Source organism: Cydia pomonella, chromosome 4 (genome assembly GCF_033807575.1).
Source record: "Cydia pomonella isolate Wapato2018A chromosome 4, ilCydPomo1, whole genome shotgun sequence".
Taxonomy (NCBI): domain Eukaryota; kingdom Metazoa; phylum Arthropoda; class Insecta; order Lepidoptera; family Tortricidae; genus Cydia; species Cydia pomonella.
The window spans coordinates 18360719-18376952 of NC_084706.1; the positions used below are offsets into that span (position 1 = coordinate 18360719).

General features: G+C 36.3%; 1 protein-coding gene across 2 annotated transcripts; it reads right to left on the reverse strand.

Annotated features, from left to right (window-relative positions):
* Positions 1 to 432: 432 nt before the first annotated feature.
* Positions 433 to 14299, reverse strand: LOC133517229 (FGFR1 oncogene partner 2 homolog). Of its 2 annotated transcripts, none has more exons than XM_061850446.1 (5): positions 14095 to 14299; positions 13781 to 13915; positions 12605 to 12856; positions 11324 to 11452; positions 433 to 6042 (listed from the first exon to the last, which is right to left on the reverse strand). In XM_061850446.1, the coding sequence occupies exons 2-5, from the start codon at positions 13913 to 13915 to the stop codon at positions 5923 to 5925; spliced, it is 636 nt and encodes a 211-aa protein (XP_061706430.1). In that variant the 5' UTR covers positions 14095 to 14299; the 3' UTR covers positions 433 to 5922. The 2 variants fall into 2 exon arrangements, with proteins under 2 accessions (XP_061706430.1, XP_061706429.1); XM_061850445.1 differs by having other exon boundaries at positions 13989 to 14294.
* Between the last annotated feature and the right edge of the window lie 1935 nt (positions 14300 to 16234).

The following is a 16234-nucleotide window of genomic DNA, read 5'->3' on the forward strand; positions in this document are numbered from 1 at the left end:
TTTCCATGAAATAAATTATTGTTTTTATTATCAAATTAAATACGTTAGTTATTATATTAAGAATTTCATACAGATTGAAATGGTTCCTCACACCATACAATTTAAATGAATATTTCAGGAGTAATCGTAAATTAAAGATTAATTTCGAGCTACCGCAATTAGTTCTAATTTTTACCACCTTATGCGCTGGGATCGCTTTACTTACCCCCACCATGCACTTCGCACGTAGCCAATACGCCTGGGCTATAATCGCGAAAATCGAAGTTCGTCAATTTCGGGCATTTTTCTGTCACTCCATTTACGTCTTAGTGAGAGTAAAAGAGAGAGATCCCCGCAATTTGCGATTTTCGGTTTTCGCGGTAGGCCCCCTGCTCAGTATGAGAACCTGGCTGAAGAGATAGAACTAGGAGAACAGCTCAATAAAAGTCATAGCCATTTTAATTATTTTTAATATTATCAGATACATTTATTATCATTTTTGCTCTATATGTGTTGTCCTACAGCAGAAAAAACTAGTACATTTATACTCTATCATTGCTTTCAGTAAAAATATCTACACATAGGTACAAGTTACCAATCTCATTTGTTACCACTTATAAAGAACCCCATGTCTATAGGTATTCATAGAATATTTTTACCCCATTACTTAAAAACTGTGACGTGTGAGCACAATTCCACTCGTCAATAAGCGAGTTAGATATCTTGGCCAAGTACCACCCCACACAGTTATCTGACGACTCTGATGTCAGTTAACCAGTGCCCCAATTTAAGTACCAACGCACCATACTAGCTGCATAGCAATGTGGATACTTAAGTTAAGGCACCGACACGTCACATCTAATAAATATTATTTTTCATAAGTAATGGGATGAATTTATAACACAATTTTTGATTCAGTAAAGGGCACGTGAATTTCAACAGGATAAACGTCTTTATAGAGTACAACACAATATTCTTAACTCGTCAAATTCAAATAATTACGTCTAACAAAATGTCCCAACCGAATATGCATTATTTAAGGTTACAGTACAATTAACAATCTAAAATTTAATCTAGTTTATTTGTTTATGTATGTATTTAACTGCCCACGCATAAGCAAATGAGGTAATGTCGTACATTTTATACTTGCGAATTACAAGTATGTTTTATATGAGTAACTAATGATTTAAATATACTTACCTCTCATTTTGATACATAATAGGGGCATATTAACCTAGGCCCAAAAGGGCCCATGGCCTTGGGCAGCGGACTCGGCCTTATAGTCGGCGCAACGTAAGAAGCAATATATTTGTCTTTAACTGATAGTCAATTCATAACTGCCAAATGACTCGCTTAACTTCAAATTCAAATAAATCCATCTGTCATTTTGCGATTTTGGTATTAAGAAAAGGTAATAGGGTAGGGATTTATTTGAGTTTGAAGTTAAGCGACAAAAATATTGATTCTTACGTCCGCCGAGTATAGATTGGGCGGTTAGTGGACTGCAAGGCCTTACTATACTTCATACGCCCCGGAGGCCATCAAATGTTTTAAATGATGTCTAAACAAGTAAAATTTTAAATGCTACTGCAATATTAAATAAATAACTAAATAAAAATAATAATACACATTCTTGAGAGTTCACAATTTCAATCAGGTGAAGTGGACAACGTTTTTTTATACTTTTAGTAGATTTAAGAGTATATTTGTCAATCAGCCTCAAATAGATAGTGGCGGCCAAAGTGATTAAAAATATCGGCATCTATAATTTTTATGAAGGTAAGTATGTTACGATTTATGTTTGGCCACTTTGGCCGTCACTATGTAAAAGTGGCATAAGTGGCCGACGCATTAATAAGATCTTATTTGTGCTCATAATTAATACTGCCGATGTCTACAAACTACATTCCAGTGAGTTTAACAGTTGACAGAGAAGTTTTTTTTTATACCACGATGGTAAACCGATAGCAGTTTTAACTATTGATTGAAGAAGCCCTAAAGCAGTGTTTCCCAACCAGTGGAGCGCGCCTTACTTGGGTGGCGTAGTGGTTCCAAGGGGGGCGCAGCAAGCGGCTCCAGAATTACCCCCATATTCATGGGTAAAAGGTTGGGAACCCCTGCTTTAACGAACACTTAACTCTTTAACTTTACGTTTGTTATACAATCAATGATTTGCCGGTGGTAAAATACTTATCTCTGTGATTTTTACATATAAGGTAGTCAGTCACAGGGGGGGGGGGGTTTGGGTCACCTCTCTCTGCAGCTGAATGTACTTAATTAATTTCAATTATGGGAATAGCCACAATACCTACATTGCCGCCGTTATTGATACGTTATATCGTGGAATTTTTTTAAAGCGACTCTTTCTATTGTAGGTACAATTATTACTTAAGTTTGTGCTATTTCTCCGCATCAATCAAATAATTTCAGGTTCCTTAAATAATACACGTTTCAAAAGCTATAGAATTTAAATTATCTATTGGTCAGTTATGCTATGTCTGGAGCAGTTCCTAGAAATAGTGCACTCAGTAGGTAAGTTGTTAAACTGAGACACTTGAATTTAGTTCCTAATCTATATTAAACAGTACGAAAGGTCTTTAATTTCAAATATAATTATCATATTATTCTAAATGAAATTAAACAGTTATTTAATGCATCATCAATATCATTCACATCAATTACGTCTAATGAAGGGAATATTATTTACCCACGTCGATTTGTTTATTCGAGCGTACTTTTAGGGTCTAAATAATATTATATTTTGGCTTGGCCAACTCCATAACTAACGCACTAAAGGTAAGTATGTACCTATTATAAGATTCGTAGCAAATGCCATTCGAAAAAGTAACTATCTGAAAGGTACTAACGCCAACATGATGTTAAAAATAAGGACGGCATTCATTACCATGTGTTTATTTGTCTATGCCACTGGGTATAATGATGAAAGCTATCGTATATATATATTATATATATATATATATTTTAAGATGTCCGAATGTAGGAAGAAGTAACATTCGGACTAGGGAATGTTTCCAGTACTGACTTTGTATGGCGAGAACCGGTAATTCCCGGTTCCGGTAATGTATTTATATAGAAAACCAATCCGAATTTCGGACACCTCAAAAAAACAACTGTAAATGCGGATAGAAACCGCAGACACATGGATCAGAAACCTCACTACGTCCTATGAAGACTCCCTACTTTCGTTATTCTACTTATATGCCTCTAACATCAAAAGCTGACATTACTAAGCCGCATGAAAAAATATTTCATATTTTAGGTAATTAATTATTTAGCCATAAACACTTTACTCAAACATCACCATTACATCTTAAGTATTAGGAATATTAATCATGATTATCATTCTGCATGGGATAATTTTATAATCTCAATGAGGATTCATCAATTTTGATATTGAAACTGTAACAACTTCAGTTACAGTCTGAATGTCGAATTTTCACCATTAAAGTACATTCTAAAAGTTTTTTCGACACTTCCACTGTCGAGTAACTACCTCAGTTAAAATTTAGGTTTAACTATGGAATAACAACAACAGATAAACATAGGTACGAGTAGAGTAAGGTGCCGCTGCAGCGGCAGGCACCTCTTGATGACCTGACAATTAGGGGTACATTTTTGACTAGTTTATGAAAAGAAATTGTTTGATTATGCTATAATTTGATGTCTATATTGAAATCAACGTACGCATAGCATACGTATTTATCTGTTAAGGTTAGTGGGTCCCAGAAAGTACTGACCTATGGTATTATTATTACAAAGAGGACCTTCTATATTATGTATTTTCTATTTTAATTAACGCTAAAGAAGAGACGCTTTCAATATAAATTTTCGTACATTGACCCGCCTGTTGCTATCTCCCAAAGACCTTTTACTATAACAAGACCGTTCACTGAAGATTTTTGACAAACCATATTGGAACTGTATTGAGCTACTGTTAAGGTTCATATTGCTTCGCTACAAGCAAACGGGACGAGTGAGAGGATAGTCGAACGGGGTGTGTCCTTTTCTAACAACATGCCAGGGTTAGTGTAACCTATAGACTCTCTTGTGTAAGTCATCTCTCACTCAGCCCGTTTTTTCGCATAAGGGCACAGTCTTGTTATATAGTAAAAGGTATTTGCTGTGTCCGCGTATAGTAATATTGCTGTCCCGCTCATGATGTCGGTTATCAATGTCACTGTGCGAGCTTGACAGCAATATAATTATATATGCGCGTGCAATAGATAGCAACAGGCGGGTCATTGTACGAAAATCTATATGGAAAGCGTCTTCTGCTTTATATCCAAATAATCTAAATTAAACTAATTTCCTATGAATTAATAAAGTTTTATTAACACAATTTCTATCGAGTATTGTAAGTATACGTAATTAACATTTTGAATATTCTCATGAGGAATAACTGCACAAGAACCCGTTACATTTTAACTCAACATTAAATATATAGGGGAGCTTCAGCAGCACGAACTGTTTTTTTAGAGAAATAGAGAGATCGAAATTTCAGACTATAATGATTCGGTCACACTAACGCGGATCCGTGCACCGCGCCGCTGCTGTGCCAACGGGACATCGCTATATAATGTGCGTAGCGCTGTCTCGCCCACACCTCGGATCCGCGTCAGTGTGACCGAAGCCTAAAGTATATGTGGTGATAAAATTTCTAATGATATCCGCTCACGTTGCAACAAATTGCATGCGATTTTAGACAATTGCCGACTAAATAGGGGCAACAAGTTCAATCGATCGAACAAAAGCTGCAATGTAACGTAAATCGCATGCAATTACCGGTAGCCTTAAAATATCTCATATATCCGGTGCGAAACCTATAGGTACTATACGTGAATAGAGTAGTATCCAAATAATGATCGCTTTGAACAAAATAACTTTACGTTTTATTATTTTCTAAAAAGACACAAGCCTGATTTAAATAGGTGCTGCAATGTGATTTTGTTCCCTATTAACGTACCTAAAACTTAATATGAAGATCCATTACTTGTAAGTAGTCTAATGTGTCACCTATTTAATTTTTGCTCCTCTATGAGGCCCCGCCTAATATAAATAATAAATCATGATACTTGCCATCCATAAGTGTGATTTCAAAGATTTATAATACTATAATTTACAATAATAAGAAACTTTGTTTCTCAATACATATATATAACATGAGCGATAACTTGAAATTTTACAATACAAATTTACTTCTAGTCATATTCAACATCAATACAACCGAAGGAGAACATAATCTTTTTGTTAGTTATAATGTAGTTCGCTGTATTTATGTCACACTCCTTTTCTTTTGCAAAATGTGAAATAGTGTACCTGTCAAAAGACCTATTTTCAAAAACCTGTGTATGTATGTGTTTGTAAAATCACAGACAACCGAGACTGACGTATACAATCGAAGAATTTTTGTTTATTAATTTTATTATGATTCCACCGACACTGTCAGAGACGATTTCACTATGGACATTTGACTGGTGATTAACATTTCACCCGGCAGAGAATCTTCAAGACAAATCATATATATATTTTGCGCTTCTAAACTGACATATGCTCAGGTGAGATGTGCCTAGGTCGATTAGATACGATTTTCTATCATGCGTAATCTTCTAGTAATGTCTAAAACCCCAATGAGTGACATCGTTAAATGGTTAACGATTACGTAAGGTTTACTCGATTGAAATTAGTTTTTGTTTAGTAATCGACCTGCTTCGCATTCACTTTAAATATTTTAGTCGCTACAAATCGTACGGCACAGCGGCGCCAACTAGGGCCGCCGTCGGAGCGACAGACACAAAGTATACTTCAAGTACATACGTCTCCGGCGGCTCGATTGTCCGTAGTAAAGTAGGGTAGAAGGTACGCTCAGGGCGCGGCGCGGGGCAGGTGGGGCTGGCGGGGCTGGCGGGCGGGCGGCGCGGCGCGTCACGCGTGCGGCGGCGGCGGCGGCGGCCCGTCCGTCTGCACGTCCTTGTCCTCGGTGGGCGGCGCCACCGCGCGGTCCGACCCGTACCGCCGCGACAGGTCCAGCATCTCCCGCAAGCCCTGCAATTCAAGAAATAACGACTATTATGGAATAATCTTACACGAATCGACCTAGTCCCACTTGTATTGTGGATACTATAGTATCCACAATTCAAGTGGGAATACACCGTGTTTTTTTTTCCGTTAATTTCAAGGGTCCACCCCTGAGCTTAAACTAAAAGACACCGGTGTTCTAATTAACTCCATTTCGGAGATAATCAATAATTAATTTTTATCTTATAAGGCCCTTACGAGCGTGTACTCTTGCCTTAGGGCCTGTTTACATATTGATTAGTGTTCAGTATGAGTTCATCCATTTGCCCCTAAACGTAAAGTAGTATCTCGGACGATTGATGTTCGAAATGACATTGATATGACACAGTTTTCTATTGTTTGGTTGAGTTAAATGTAATGCACGTGTTACAACAACGCTATATGCAACATTTAATTACTTTTTATAAAAATAAAAAACATTAAAAAAATAGCAAAAAAAATTTTTTTTTTTGGAAATTAACTATACTATTTACTTTCCTTAAACGTACTTACCGATATCCTGAAGTTAACGGAATTCAATAAAAACACGGTGTATACACGATGTTTTTTTCCGTTATCTTCGGGTTATGGCTGGTTCGGGTTATTAAGGAAACTGAATGGCATAGTTTTTTTCGGTAAAAGTATTTTAGTATTTAATAGCGTATTGTATGTAACTAATATGTATGTATGTATATATTTTATTATACATATAAATAAAAACAAGAAAAACAGTTACAGAGTAAATTAAATACAACAAAGGCGAAACTTAGCCCTGTATGGGATCTCTTCCAGTTAACCTTTAAGGAAATGAGTAGAACAAACACAAACAAAAGTGTACAACCACTGAAATTAATGAAATGCAAGTTTTGAATACACATTGATACAAATATACATAAATAGAAATATAACCATAAAATAATGCATACATATATAAATATATCATAAATAAAAATAAATAAATATATAATATAAATAGGTATGAATTCGAACCTGAAAAGTAAAGGAAATTAAAAAGCGGCGAAGTGCGAGTCGGACTCGCCCATGAAGGGTTCCTTTATGACGTATTAAAAAAAACTACTTACTAGATCTCGTTCAACATTTTACCACTTTGGACACACATTTTTTCACTTTGGAAGTGTCTCTCGCGCAAACTATTCAATTTAGAAAAAAATTATATTAGGAACCTAAATATCATTTTTGAAGACCTATCCATAGATACCCCACACGTATGGGTTTGACGAAAAAAAAATTTTTTTTTAATTTTATGACGTATTAAAAAAAAAACTACTCACTAGATCTCGTTTAAACCAATTTTCGGTGGAAGTTTGCATCGTAATGTGTATCATATATTTTTTTTAGATTTTTCATACTATTATTTTAGAAGTTACAGGGGGGGGGGGACACTTTTTTTCACTTTGGAAGGTTCTCTCGCGCAAACTATTCAGTTTAGAAAAAAAATATATTAGAAACCTTAATATCATTTTTGAAGACCTATCCATAGATACCCCACATGTATGGGTACGATCAAAAAAAAAATTTTTTTTTAATTTCATGACGTATTAAAAAAAACTACTTACTAGATCTCGTTCAAACTAATTTTCGGTGGAAGTTTACATGGCAATGAATATCATACATTCTGTTATTTTAGAAGTTACGGGGGGGGGGGGGGGGACACATTTTACCACTTTGGAAGTGTCTCTCGCGCAAACTATTCATTTTAGAAAAAAATGATATTAGAAACCTCAATATCATTTTTGAAGACCTATCCATAGATACTAACTTAGCTATAAATATATTAGAGCATAATAGTCGGAGGCAAAATAACGACATAACTTTCAATGACACAAATGCCCAAGAAATAATTAAAATCGTAAAAAAAATGAAATCTATGAAATCTGTGGGTCACGATGACATTCCTTTATCCATAATAAAAGAAAATCTGGATGTTCTCGCGGGGCCACTAGCATATTTATATAATAAATGCCTTTCCCAAGGGGTATTTCCTGACCAGTTTAAAATTGCCAGAATAATTCCAATTCACAAAAAGGGGCAAAAAACGGATCCAACAAATTATCGTCCAATATCGGTGATGCCAACCTTGTCCAAGATTCTTGAAAAAAATATTTTGAACAGGCTGATGTCTCACCTATACTCGAATGCAATCCTAAGCGATACGCAATACGCATACCAAAAATCTAAAGGCACTACTCAAGCAATTGATACCTTAATAAATGTAATCGTACAGAAACTTAACCAAAAGCTTAAAGTGGCTGCAATATTTTTGGATTTAAGCTCAGCCTTTGACATGGTCGATCATAACATTCGCATGGCGAAACTGGATTTCTACGGTATTAGAGGCCAGGCCTTAAAGCTTATAAAATCCTATTTTCACAATAGAACCCAGTTTGTGGAAATTACAGATGTAGAAGGAAACTGTGAGAATGTTATCAAATCCAAATCTGTCAAACTAATGCGAGGAGTACCACAAGGTTCTATTCTAGGCCCAGTCTTTTTTGTGCTTTACACGAACGACCTGATACATTTCATCAGTAAAGAAATTTCGGATATTAACCTAATAGTTTTTGCAGATGATACAAACGCAATTGTAAGCGGTAGTTTCACTCGAGGATCTGAACACAAAGGCTAATCGAGCTCTGGAATTAGTTGACGGGTGGTTCAGCTGTAACAACCTGAAGGTGAACCCGAGTAAAACTTACGCCATGCTCTTGAGGTCTACAGCCAGGCAAAGGGATCATTTGGATCTTCGTTCTGTGGCGATAAAATAGAAAACGTAAGCAGTGTAAAGTTTCTCGGTACTCACATAGACGATTTACTGACATGGAAAAATGAACTCGTAAGCATAGTAAACTCTATCAGCTCGGCTTGTTATATCTTGCGAAGTTTACGAAATATTGTGGAGCAAAGATACCTCAAGATGGTATAGCATGCACTAGTGGAATCAAAACTTCGTTATAGCGTCAAGTGCTGGGGGAATAGCTATGAGTATAACATGAATAAGGCCTTTGTTATTCAAAAGCGTGCCTTGAGGACTATCGTGCGCATTCCACAAACTGAGTCCTGCAAGGATTACTTCAAAAACTTAAAAATACTGACTGTCCCGTGTCTTTACATCCTCCTGCTTCTCACTGACCTGGTCAAAAGCCTCAATGAGTACGAGACCAATGAGGAGAGGGAGACACGCGTAAGGACACGAAGGAAATACCTACACTGTAAACTGCAGCCTAAACTTAAAATAGTCACTCATTGTGCAGAATTTCAAAGTGTACAGCTCTACAACAAGCTTCCCAGTGAGTGGAGGAACATCACTAGCCATCACTATCTTTAAAAACAAATTGAAAAGATTGATGTTGAAAGAGTGCTTTTATTCTACAGAGGAGTTTGTGACCTTCTTTAGTTATGCCTACGTAATTATAGTTAATTGGTAATTAATTTAGATAAATACGTCTGATATTGTTCTGCATGTTAGATTATATAATTATTAGATTTAGAACTTAGATTTAAGGAATTTTAGTAAGTAGTTATATTCAAATACAATTATTATATTTCATGAATAAATAAATAATAATACCCCACACGTATGGGTTTGATGAAAAAAGATTTTTTGAGTTTCAGTTCTAAGTATGGGGAACCCCCAAAATTTATTGTTTTTTTTTCTATTTTTGTGTGAAAATCTTAATGCGGTTCATAGAATACATCCACTTACTAAGTTTGAACAGTACAGCTCATATAGTTTCGGAAAAAAGTGGCTGTGACAGAATCGGACAGACAGACGGACATGACGAATCTATAAGGGTTCCGTTTTTTGCCATTTGGCTACGGAACCCTAAAAAGTAGAAGTACTTAATGGATAGTTCCACTAAGTCGTAACCAAAGTATCGGAAAGTATAGCGTTGTTGTAACATGTATTTCCACCAATCACTTGAAAACTATGAAATATCAATCACGTTTCGAATGTGGATCGTCCGAGATAGTATTTGCGTTTAGTAGCGAATGTATATAAACTCATACTAAACACTAATCAATATGTAAACAGGCCCTAAGACAAGTGTACGCACTCGTAGGGGCCTCATCAGATATAAATTAATCGTTATCTCCAAAATGGAGTTAATTAGAATACCGGATTCTTTAAGAAAGTTACTTTATTTATAGTTCGTTTTTTAGACATGTCCTGTAATTGAAAAACGCTTTTAAAAAATCAGTAACTGTTACTTATGAAAGCAAAAGTTCCATATTTGCCATGAATTCTTTTTCGTTAAAAATAAGTGTCACTTACCTTCTTTCTAATCTAAAAAACGGACTATAAGCTCAGGAATGCAACCTTAAATTTACGGACTTATTACCTTTACTATACACTGTTTTTTTTTTTAAACTATATTATGATTTACATTTTTTGGCCTCAAACCCTAAGCTGTTATATTCGGATGCTTATATTCGGAGGTAACATAAATCTGTTACATAAATTTGTGCCATATTTGTAGAATTGCCTTTTAATCGGGCTTGATCCTTATCACTAATGAGTAATTAGGTAGCGACCGCGGTGCACAAAAGAAACAATGCGTTTTGTTTTACAGTTTAGTGTTTGACGCCAAAAAATCATTTCAGATAATTCATACTATACTCCGAAGTTAATGGAGTTTGAAAAAAAAAGACGTCGACATAAATATAAATAAAAAATATAGCTCAGGATAAAATATTTGTGACAAAATTCATATGTTTAAGTTTAATACATTTTGAGTTACGTCACACGGTCACAAGTGGGTCCAAATGGTTCGTCTAATATAACACAGGGCAGCTACGTCGCCAGTTCTCGTCTTTTGAACTTGGCTTCGCGTGTCTAGATATAAAAATAAGAGTTAAAAGTTGAAATAGGATAAGTTTTACAGTCTTGAGAAAAGTTTCAAACTAGAAAACTTCATTGATCTCAGTGATCCCTCTCAGATTTCGCTGTATGAGATAAATGAAGAAAAAATGTTATTTTAACAAACTCTGAAGTTATAATATGTCGTTTAGTTTCTAAAGCTACCCACACTGCCGCCAACATCGAAATATCGAAAAATCTTTATCTGTCTCTCAATGCAAAAGAGTTATCTGGCTGATAACGAATTTTGAGTATTCAAGGTTGGCAGCAGGTCCTCAGATCAGGAATACACAGGAGAATATACCATTAAAAGCCTTAAGTTTCTTCCAAGCATCCTGTATAGCCAAACAGACCCAACTGAGAAACATCTGTTGTTGTGAAAGAATTTACCTTATTTTCAGTGATGAGCCTGTGGTACACCTCTTCCTCCCTCCTTATCTCCCCATTCTCCTCCATATTCACAGCTTTGTACATGATACTAGTCATTTCATTGATTCTCTCTGCTTGTTTACGAATGAGCTGCGAAAATAAGTAATTGTGTAAAGTTACATCTATAGATATATTTATATTACACAGGCATTGGCTATTCAAAATGCATGACTTCTCCTCCCAACAATTCTTATGACTGCAGAGTTAGCACCAATTTTTGGCTAAGATTTTATCAACATCATAAAAGGAAATAATCCACTAATCATTAAAAACAACAAATACTGCATAATTATAAATAAAATATGTTTGCCAGAGATATGATCCACATTTTAAAATTGAAAGCCTAATCTATATCTACATATCTGATATAGCCATATCTATTGATGGACAGCCATTAGTGAAGGTGCATCAATTTAAGATAGATGCTAAAGAAGCTCTGATGCAATCATTGATGCCGACACTACCCATAGAATAAATGCAGCCTGGCTAAAATGAAGAATGAAATGAAAATGTTACAGTGGGCAGCTGGATTAACAAGATTGGACAAAATGCGGAACAAATAGATCCGAGGCTCTTTTAAACTTGCTCCCTTCATGGATAAAGGGACGAAAACAATGCTGTAAGGAAGGCCCTAGCTATCCCAGATAGAAAAAGAGTAGAAGGCGACCATAAAGGCAGCCACATGTTAAACAACCGCTGCCAACTATCTCATAAACGGATAGGGCACAGCAGAAGAACCTTATTCCTACATAATTGGGTACTTGACACATGTTGAATATATAACTATAACGAAATTTAGCTACATGGATAGAAAATGAGCCATTCATTATAATAAAAGTGGAATTTAAAAAGGCGAGATTATAAAAATATACAAGGCTCAAATCTCTTAATTTTTTTTTTATCTTGCCAACTTTATAGATAAACGCAATATTTTAGGATCAAAATAGCAATTTTCTTGATCTTCCATACATTTAGAACAAACTATTATAATGTGACATCACATTACAATATCATTTTGTTAGAGGTGTTTCAATTGTTGAGTGCGAGCGTCAGACTTTAACTCTCATTTCTGACCTTTGTGTTGCTTATATGCCATAAGTGTTATATAGACATTTGATGCTTAGGAAAATCAAGATCGATTGACATTATTTACAAAAAAACTGTTAAGTAACCAATTATAACATAACTGACCCTTTCTTAATTTGGTTAGCAAAATAACCTAATAACACTCTTAGCCCTCACCTCTTGTTGTTTTTCATTGACTGCTGCCGTAAAATCTATTCTGGACTCCCACACTCTCTTTTCAGTGTGCTGTCTGTATTTAGACATGATGAGCTCCAAAGCCCGTCTGTGATCTTCAAGTGCAGCCCTGAGCTCCCCATTTTCCCGTTGAACATCCCTCATTAAGCGAGATTCCCTTTCTATGCTGGCTATAAGTGCTCCACGGGGGCGTTCACGTGAAGCCTCATTCAGTGTATCAACCTCTTCTTTGTACTACAAACAAAACATTTGAGAAATTAGTTGCCTGCCATACATTTTTGTGTCAAAAATGTCACTCCCTGAAAACTCATAAGGGGGAAATTAGCATTTACTAGAATTTTCCTTTACCTGAGAGCTTCCTTTAAGATCTGGGTACAAATTGGGTTTGAACCCTCAACTTCTGGCTTGAGAGCTGTACAAAATAATATATTGCTACTCGCTAGGCTACCAGCACTCCACAACAAGTGGGCTGTTTCATATTTGAGTATGTTTGTTACAACTACAATTTTTTTTATGATACAGGAGGCAAACAAGCAGACGGATCACCTGACGGTAAGTGAAATTTGACACAAATTGTAAGTTGTAAAGTATTTTACGGACCAGTCCAAATGTCCAGCCTGTCCAGCTCTACCCTGTTAAGGCAATAATATTATACCTTAATTCTTGAACTAAAATACAATTATCAAATTTATTTCTTTGGAAGATACCACTATCATGCTTATGAGGGCAAATTTTTTAGGGTTTTTTTAAGCAAAGAGGGCTTTTACACATAAGTAAGAATTTGATGTAGCATATAAATAATCCTAATATTTGTTCAATACTAAATATTTGAATAAGTAAGTCTATGTTTTAGGAAAAAATTTACAAACAAAAATTATAATATTGGTAACCTCTACCTGCCTCCCTCTAGAAATCTAAACACCATCATAAACATAACAACCCAACAACTATATAAGGTTACATGTTAAACCAGCATAATAGTTTGTTTTACAACTTGCAATGGGATACCAACATGTGATAGGATTTCGTAGAAGTAAAACGGAATATATCAGTCTAATTCATCGATTTTAACTACGTGAAAAGAATACCGTATGGAACAATAGTTATTAAGCATGTTAGCATAGCCCTACACTCCAGCTCTTATTAAGCATAAATTACCTGTTTCATGGTATGGATTTGGCGATATGCAGATTGAGTTTCGGTCAGCAAAGCATCCGATTCGGTTTCGCGTTCTTTAAGACGGCCAGCGAGTCTCTTTGCATCCAAAATTATTTGTTGTATGGTCAGTGACATCTGAAAAAACCAGCAATATAAAATGCGCTCGCAATACACTAATAAATCCGATTATTAACCAAACTGCACGAACCCTGAATTCCACACTAAACAATTACACGAATAACGTATCATCTAAGTGCTTTTCCACAGTTAATCCCGTGAAAATACCAATTTAAAATTGAGAAACAACAACGCACATCAGCTGTTTCGTGGATAGAATTTGGCGGCCATTAGCTTTCATGCCTTTCATGGACCAAGTGAACACTGGCACAGCGATTACTTCCAAATTCAGAGAATACCATTGAAACGAAAGCAAATGAAAGGTACATGAACGTTGTAGCGATGTCTCCTTAGTGAAAAAGAGAGAGTAGATGGCTTGAAGAAAATTATTGGAAATATTTAATTTGGCAAGATTATTCGACACGACCTTGACGGGCGACTGTTCAGAAACTATAATGCAATCCATTAATACATGGAATGGATGGTATGGTTGAACCAAGTTGTGACCTATGAACCCGATGGTCCTGGGTTCGAATCCCAGTAAGGACATTATTTGTGTGCATAGCATAGATATTTATTCCTCGGTCATGGATGTTTTCTATGTATTTCAGTATTTGTATATTAAATATTTCGTTAACTGAGTACCCACAACACAATCCTTCTTCGCGATTCTGCTTCGGGCGTTTGAGTGGTGCACGTGCGCGGAATTATTTGGTTTGCTTTTTTGAGAAAAAGCGGCCAAGTGCGAGTCGGACTCGCCCATGAAAGGTTTCTGCCATTTATGACGTATTAAAAAAAACTACTTACTAGATCTCGTTCAAACCAATTTTCGGTGGAAGTTTGCATGGTAATGTACATCATATATTTTTTTTTAGTTTTATTATTCTCACTTTTCACACACATTTGACCACTTTGGAAGTGTCTCTCGCGCAAACTATTCAGTTTAGAAAAAAATATATTAGAAACCTCAATATCATTTTTGAAGACCTATCCATAGACACCCCACACGTATGGGTTTGATGAAGAAAATTTTTTTGAGTTTCAGTTCTAAGTATGGGGAACCCCCAAAATGTATTGTTTTTTTTCCTATTATTGTGTAAAAATCTTAATGCGGTTCATAGAATACATCTACTTACCAAGTTTGAACGGTATAGTTCTTATAGTTTCGGAAAAAAGTGGCTGTGACATAAACGGACAGACAGACGGACATGACGAATCTATTTACGTTGAACAAACGATAGCGCGTTCTATCTCGCCGGTGGCGCCATCTGTTGCAACATTGGGTAAACTGTAGATTTAAGCCTAGTTGCACCAACCACAATAGAGAGCTAATCAACAACAAAGAGCAGTGAAGAATAAAATTTCCGGTACAATTTTTTTTTGTGAACGTTAACCGATGGATTGTCCTATACAAATAATGTCATATTTTAGATAACGATGTTTTAGATTTTTAGCCACCATTATTTAATTTATCCATTAGTTACGTCACACTAATTCCTAGGTTTTTTTGACCAAGCAGACAACACTACCCAACGGGCCCCGTCAGAGACGGTGGTTTTGACGTTCGACGGCTAAATCCTTCCTGACAAGGTATTCCTTTTTAATTGCGCGTTAGAGGTGGTCCCATATTATTACCCAACTGTCCAGTGCTACAAATGCTGCCAATTCGTCACTTACGGGCCCAATGCCGTTCCCGTCCACGCTGTTTTAAATGCGTTCAACCACACGAAGGTAACGAATGTTCTGCTACTCCTACTTAACTCTGGTGAACAAAAGGCCACAGACAAAGCCTGCACGGAATACACAAGGTAGCAACATATCCAGAGGATTATGGGCGACGAAAGCATTTCATACCAGGAGGCCGAAAAAAAGGTACCCAAGGCCCGCAAGCCTTATAATGAAGCAGCACAGACAGTCTGTGCCCCTTCTAACCCCCACGGGTATGACCAGAAAGCCCACAAGGCCCTAATCTCAGATTACAATGCCCCCCAACCTGCCAACGGCGTAATGTTTAGGAACCCGGCAACCCGTCCCCTAGTCCTCCTTCAGTCCCTCCAGCGCACACTCAGATGATTTCTCTCCTTCATCTCTTGCCCATGATTAATTCGGTCATCTCATCCCTCGTATCAACTCTTCAGAAAAATGCTGTCGATCTACCGCCCAACGTTGCCAACAATCTAATGAGTCTATCTCCCTTCTTTTCTAGTGGCCCTCTCCTTGGGCCTTATGAACATGGCTCTCAACTTTATTCAATGGAACATCAGGAGCATCAGTCGCAATAAGGCTGATCTCCTATATGTTATTCAGAAATACAACCCTATCTGTTTAGCTATTTCT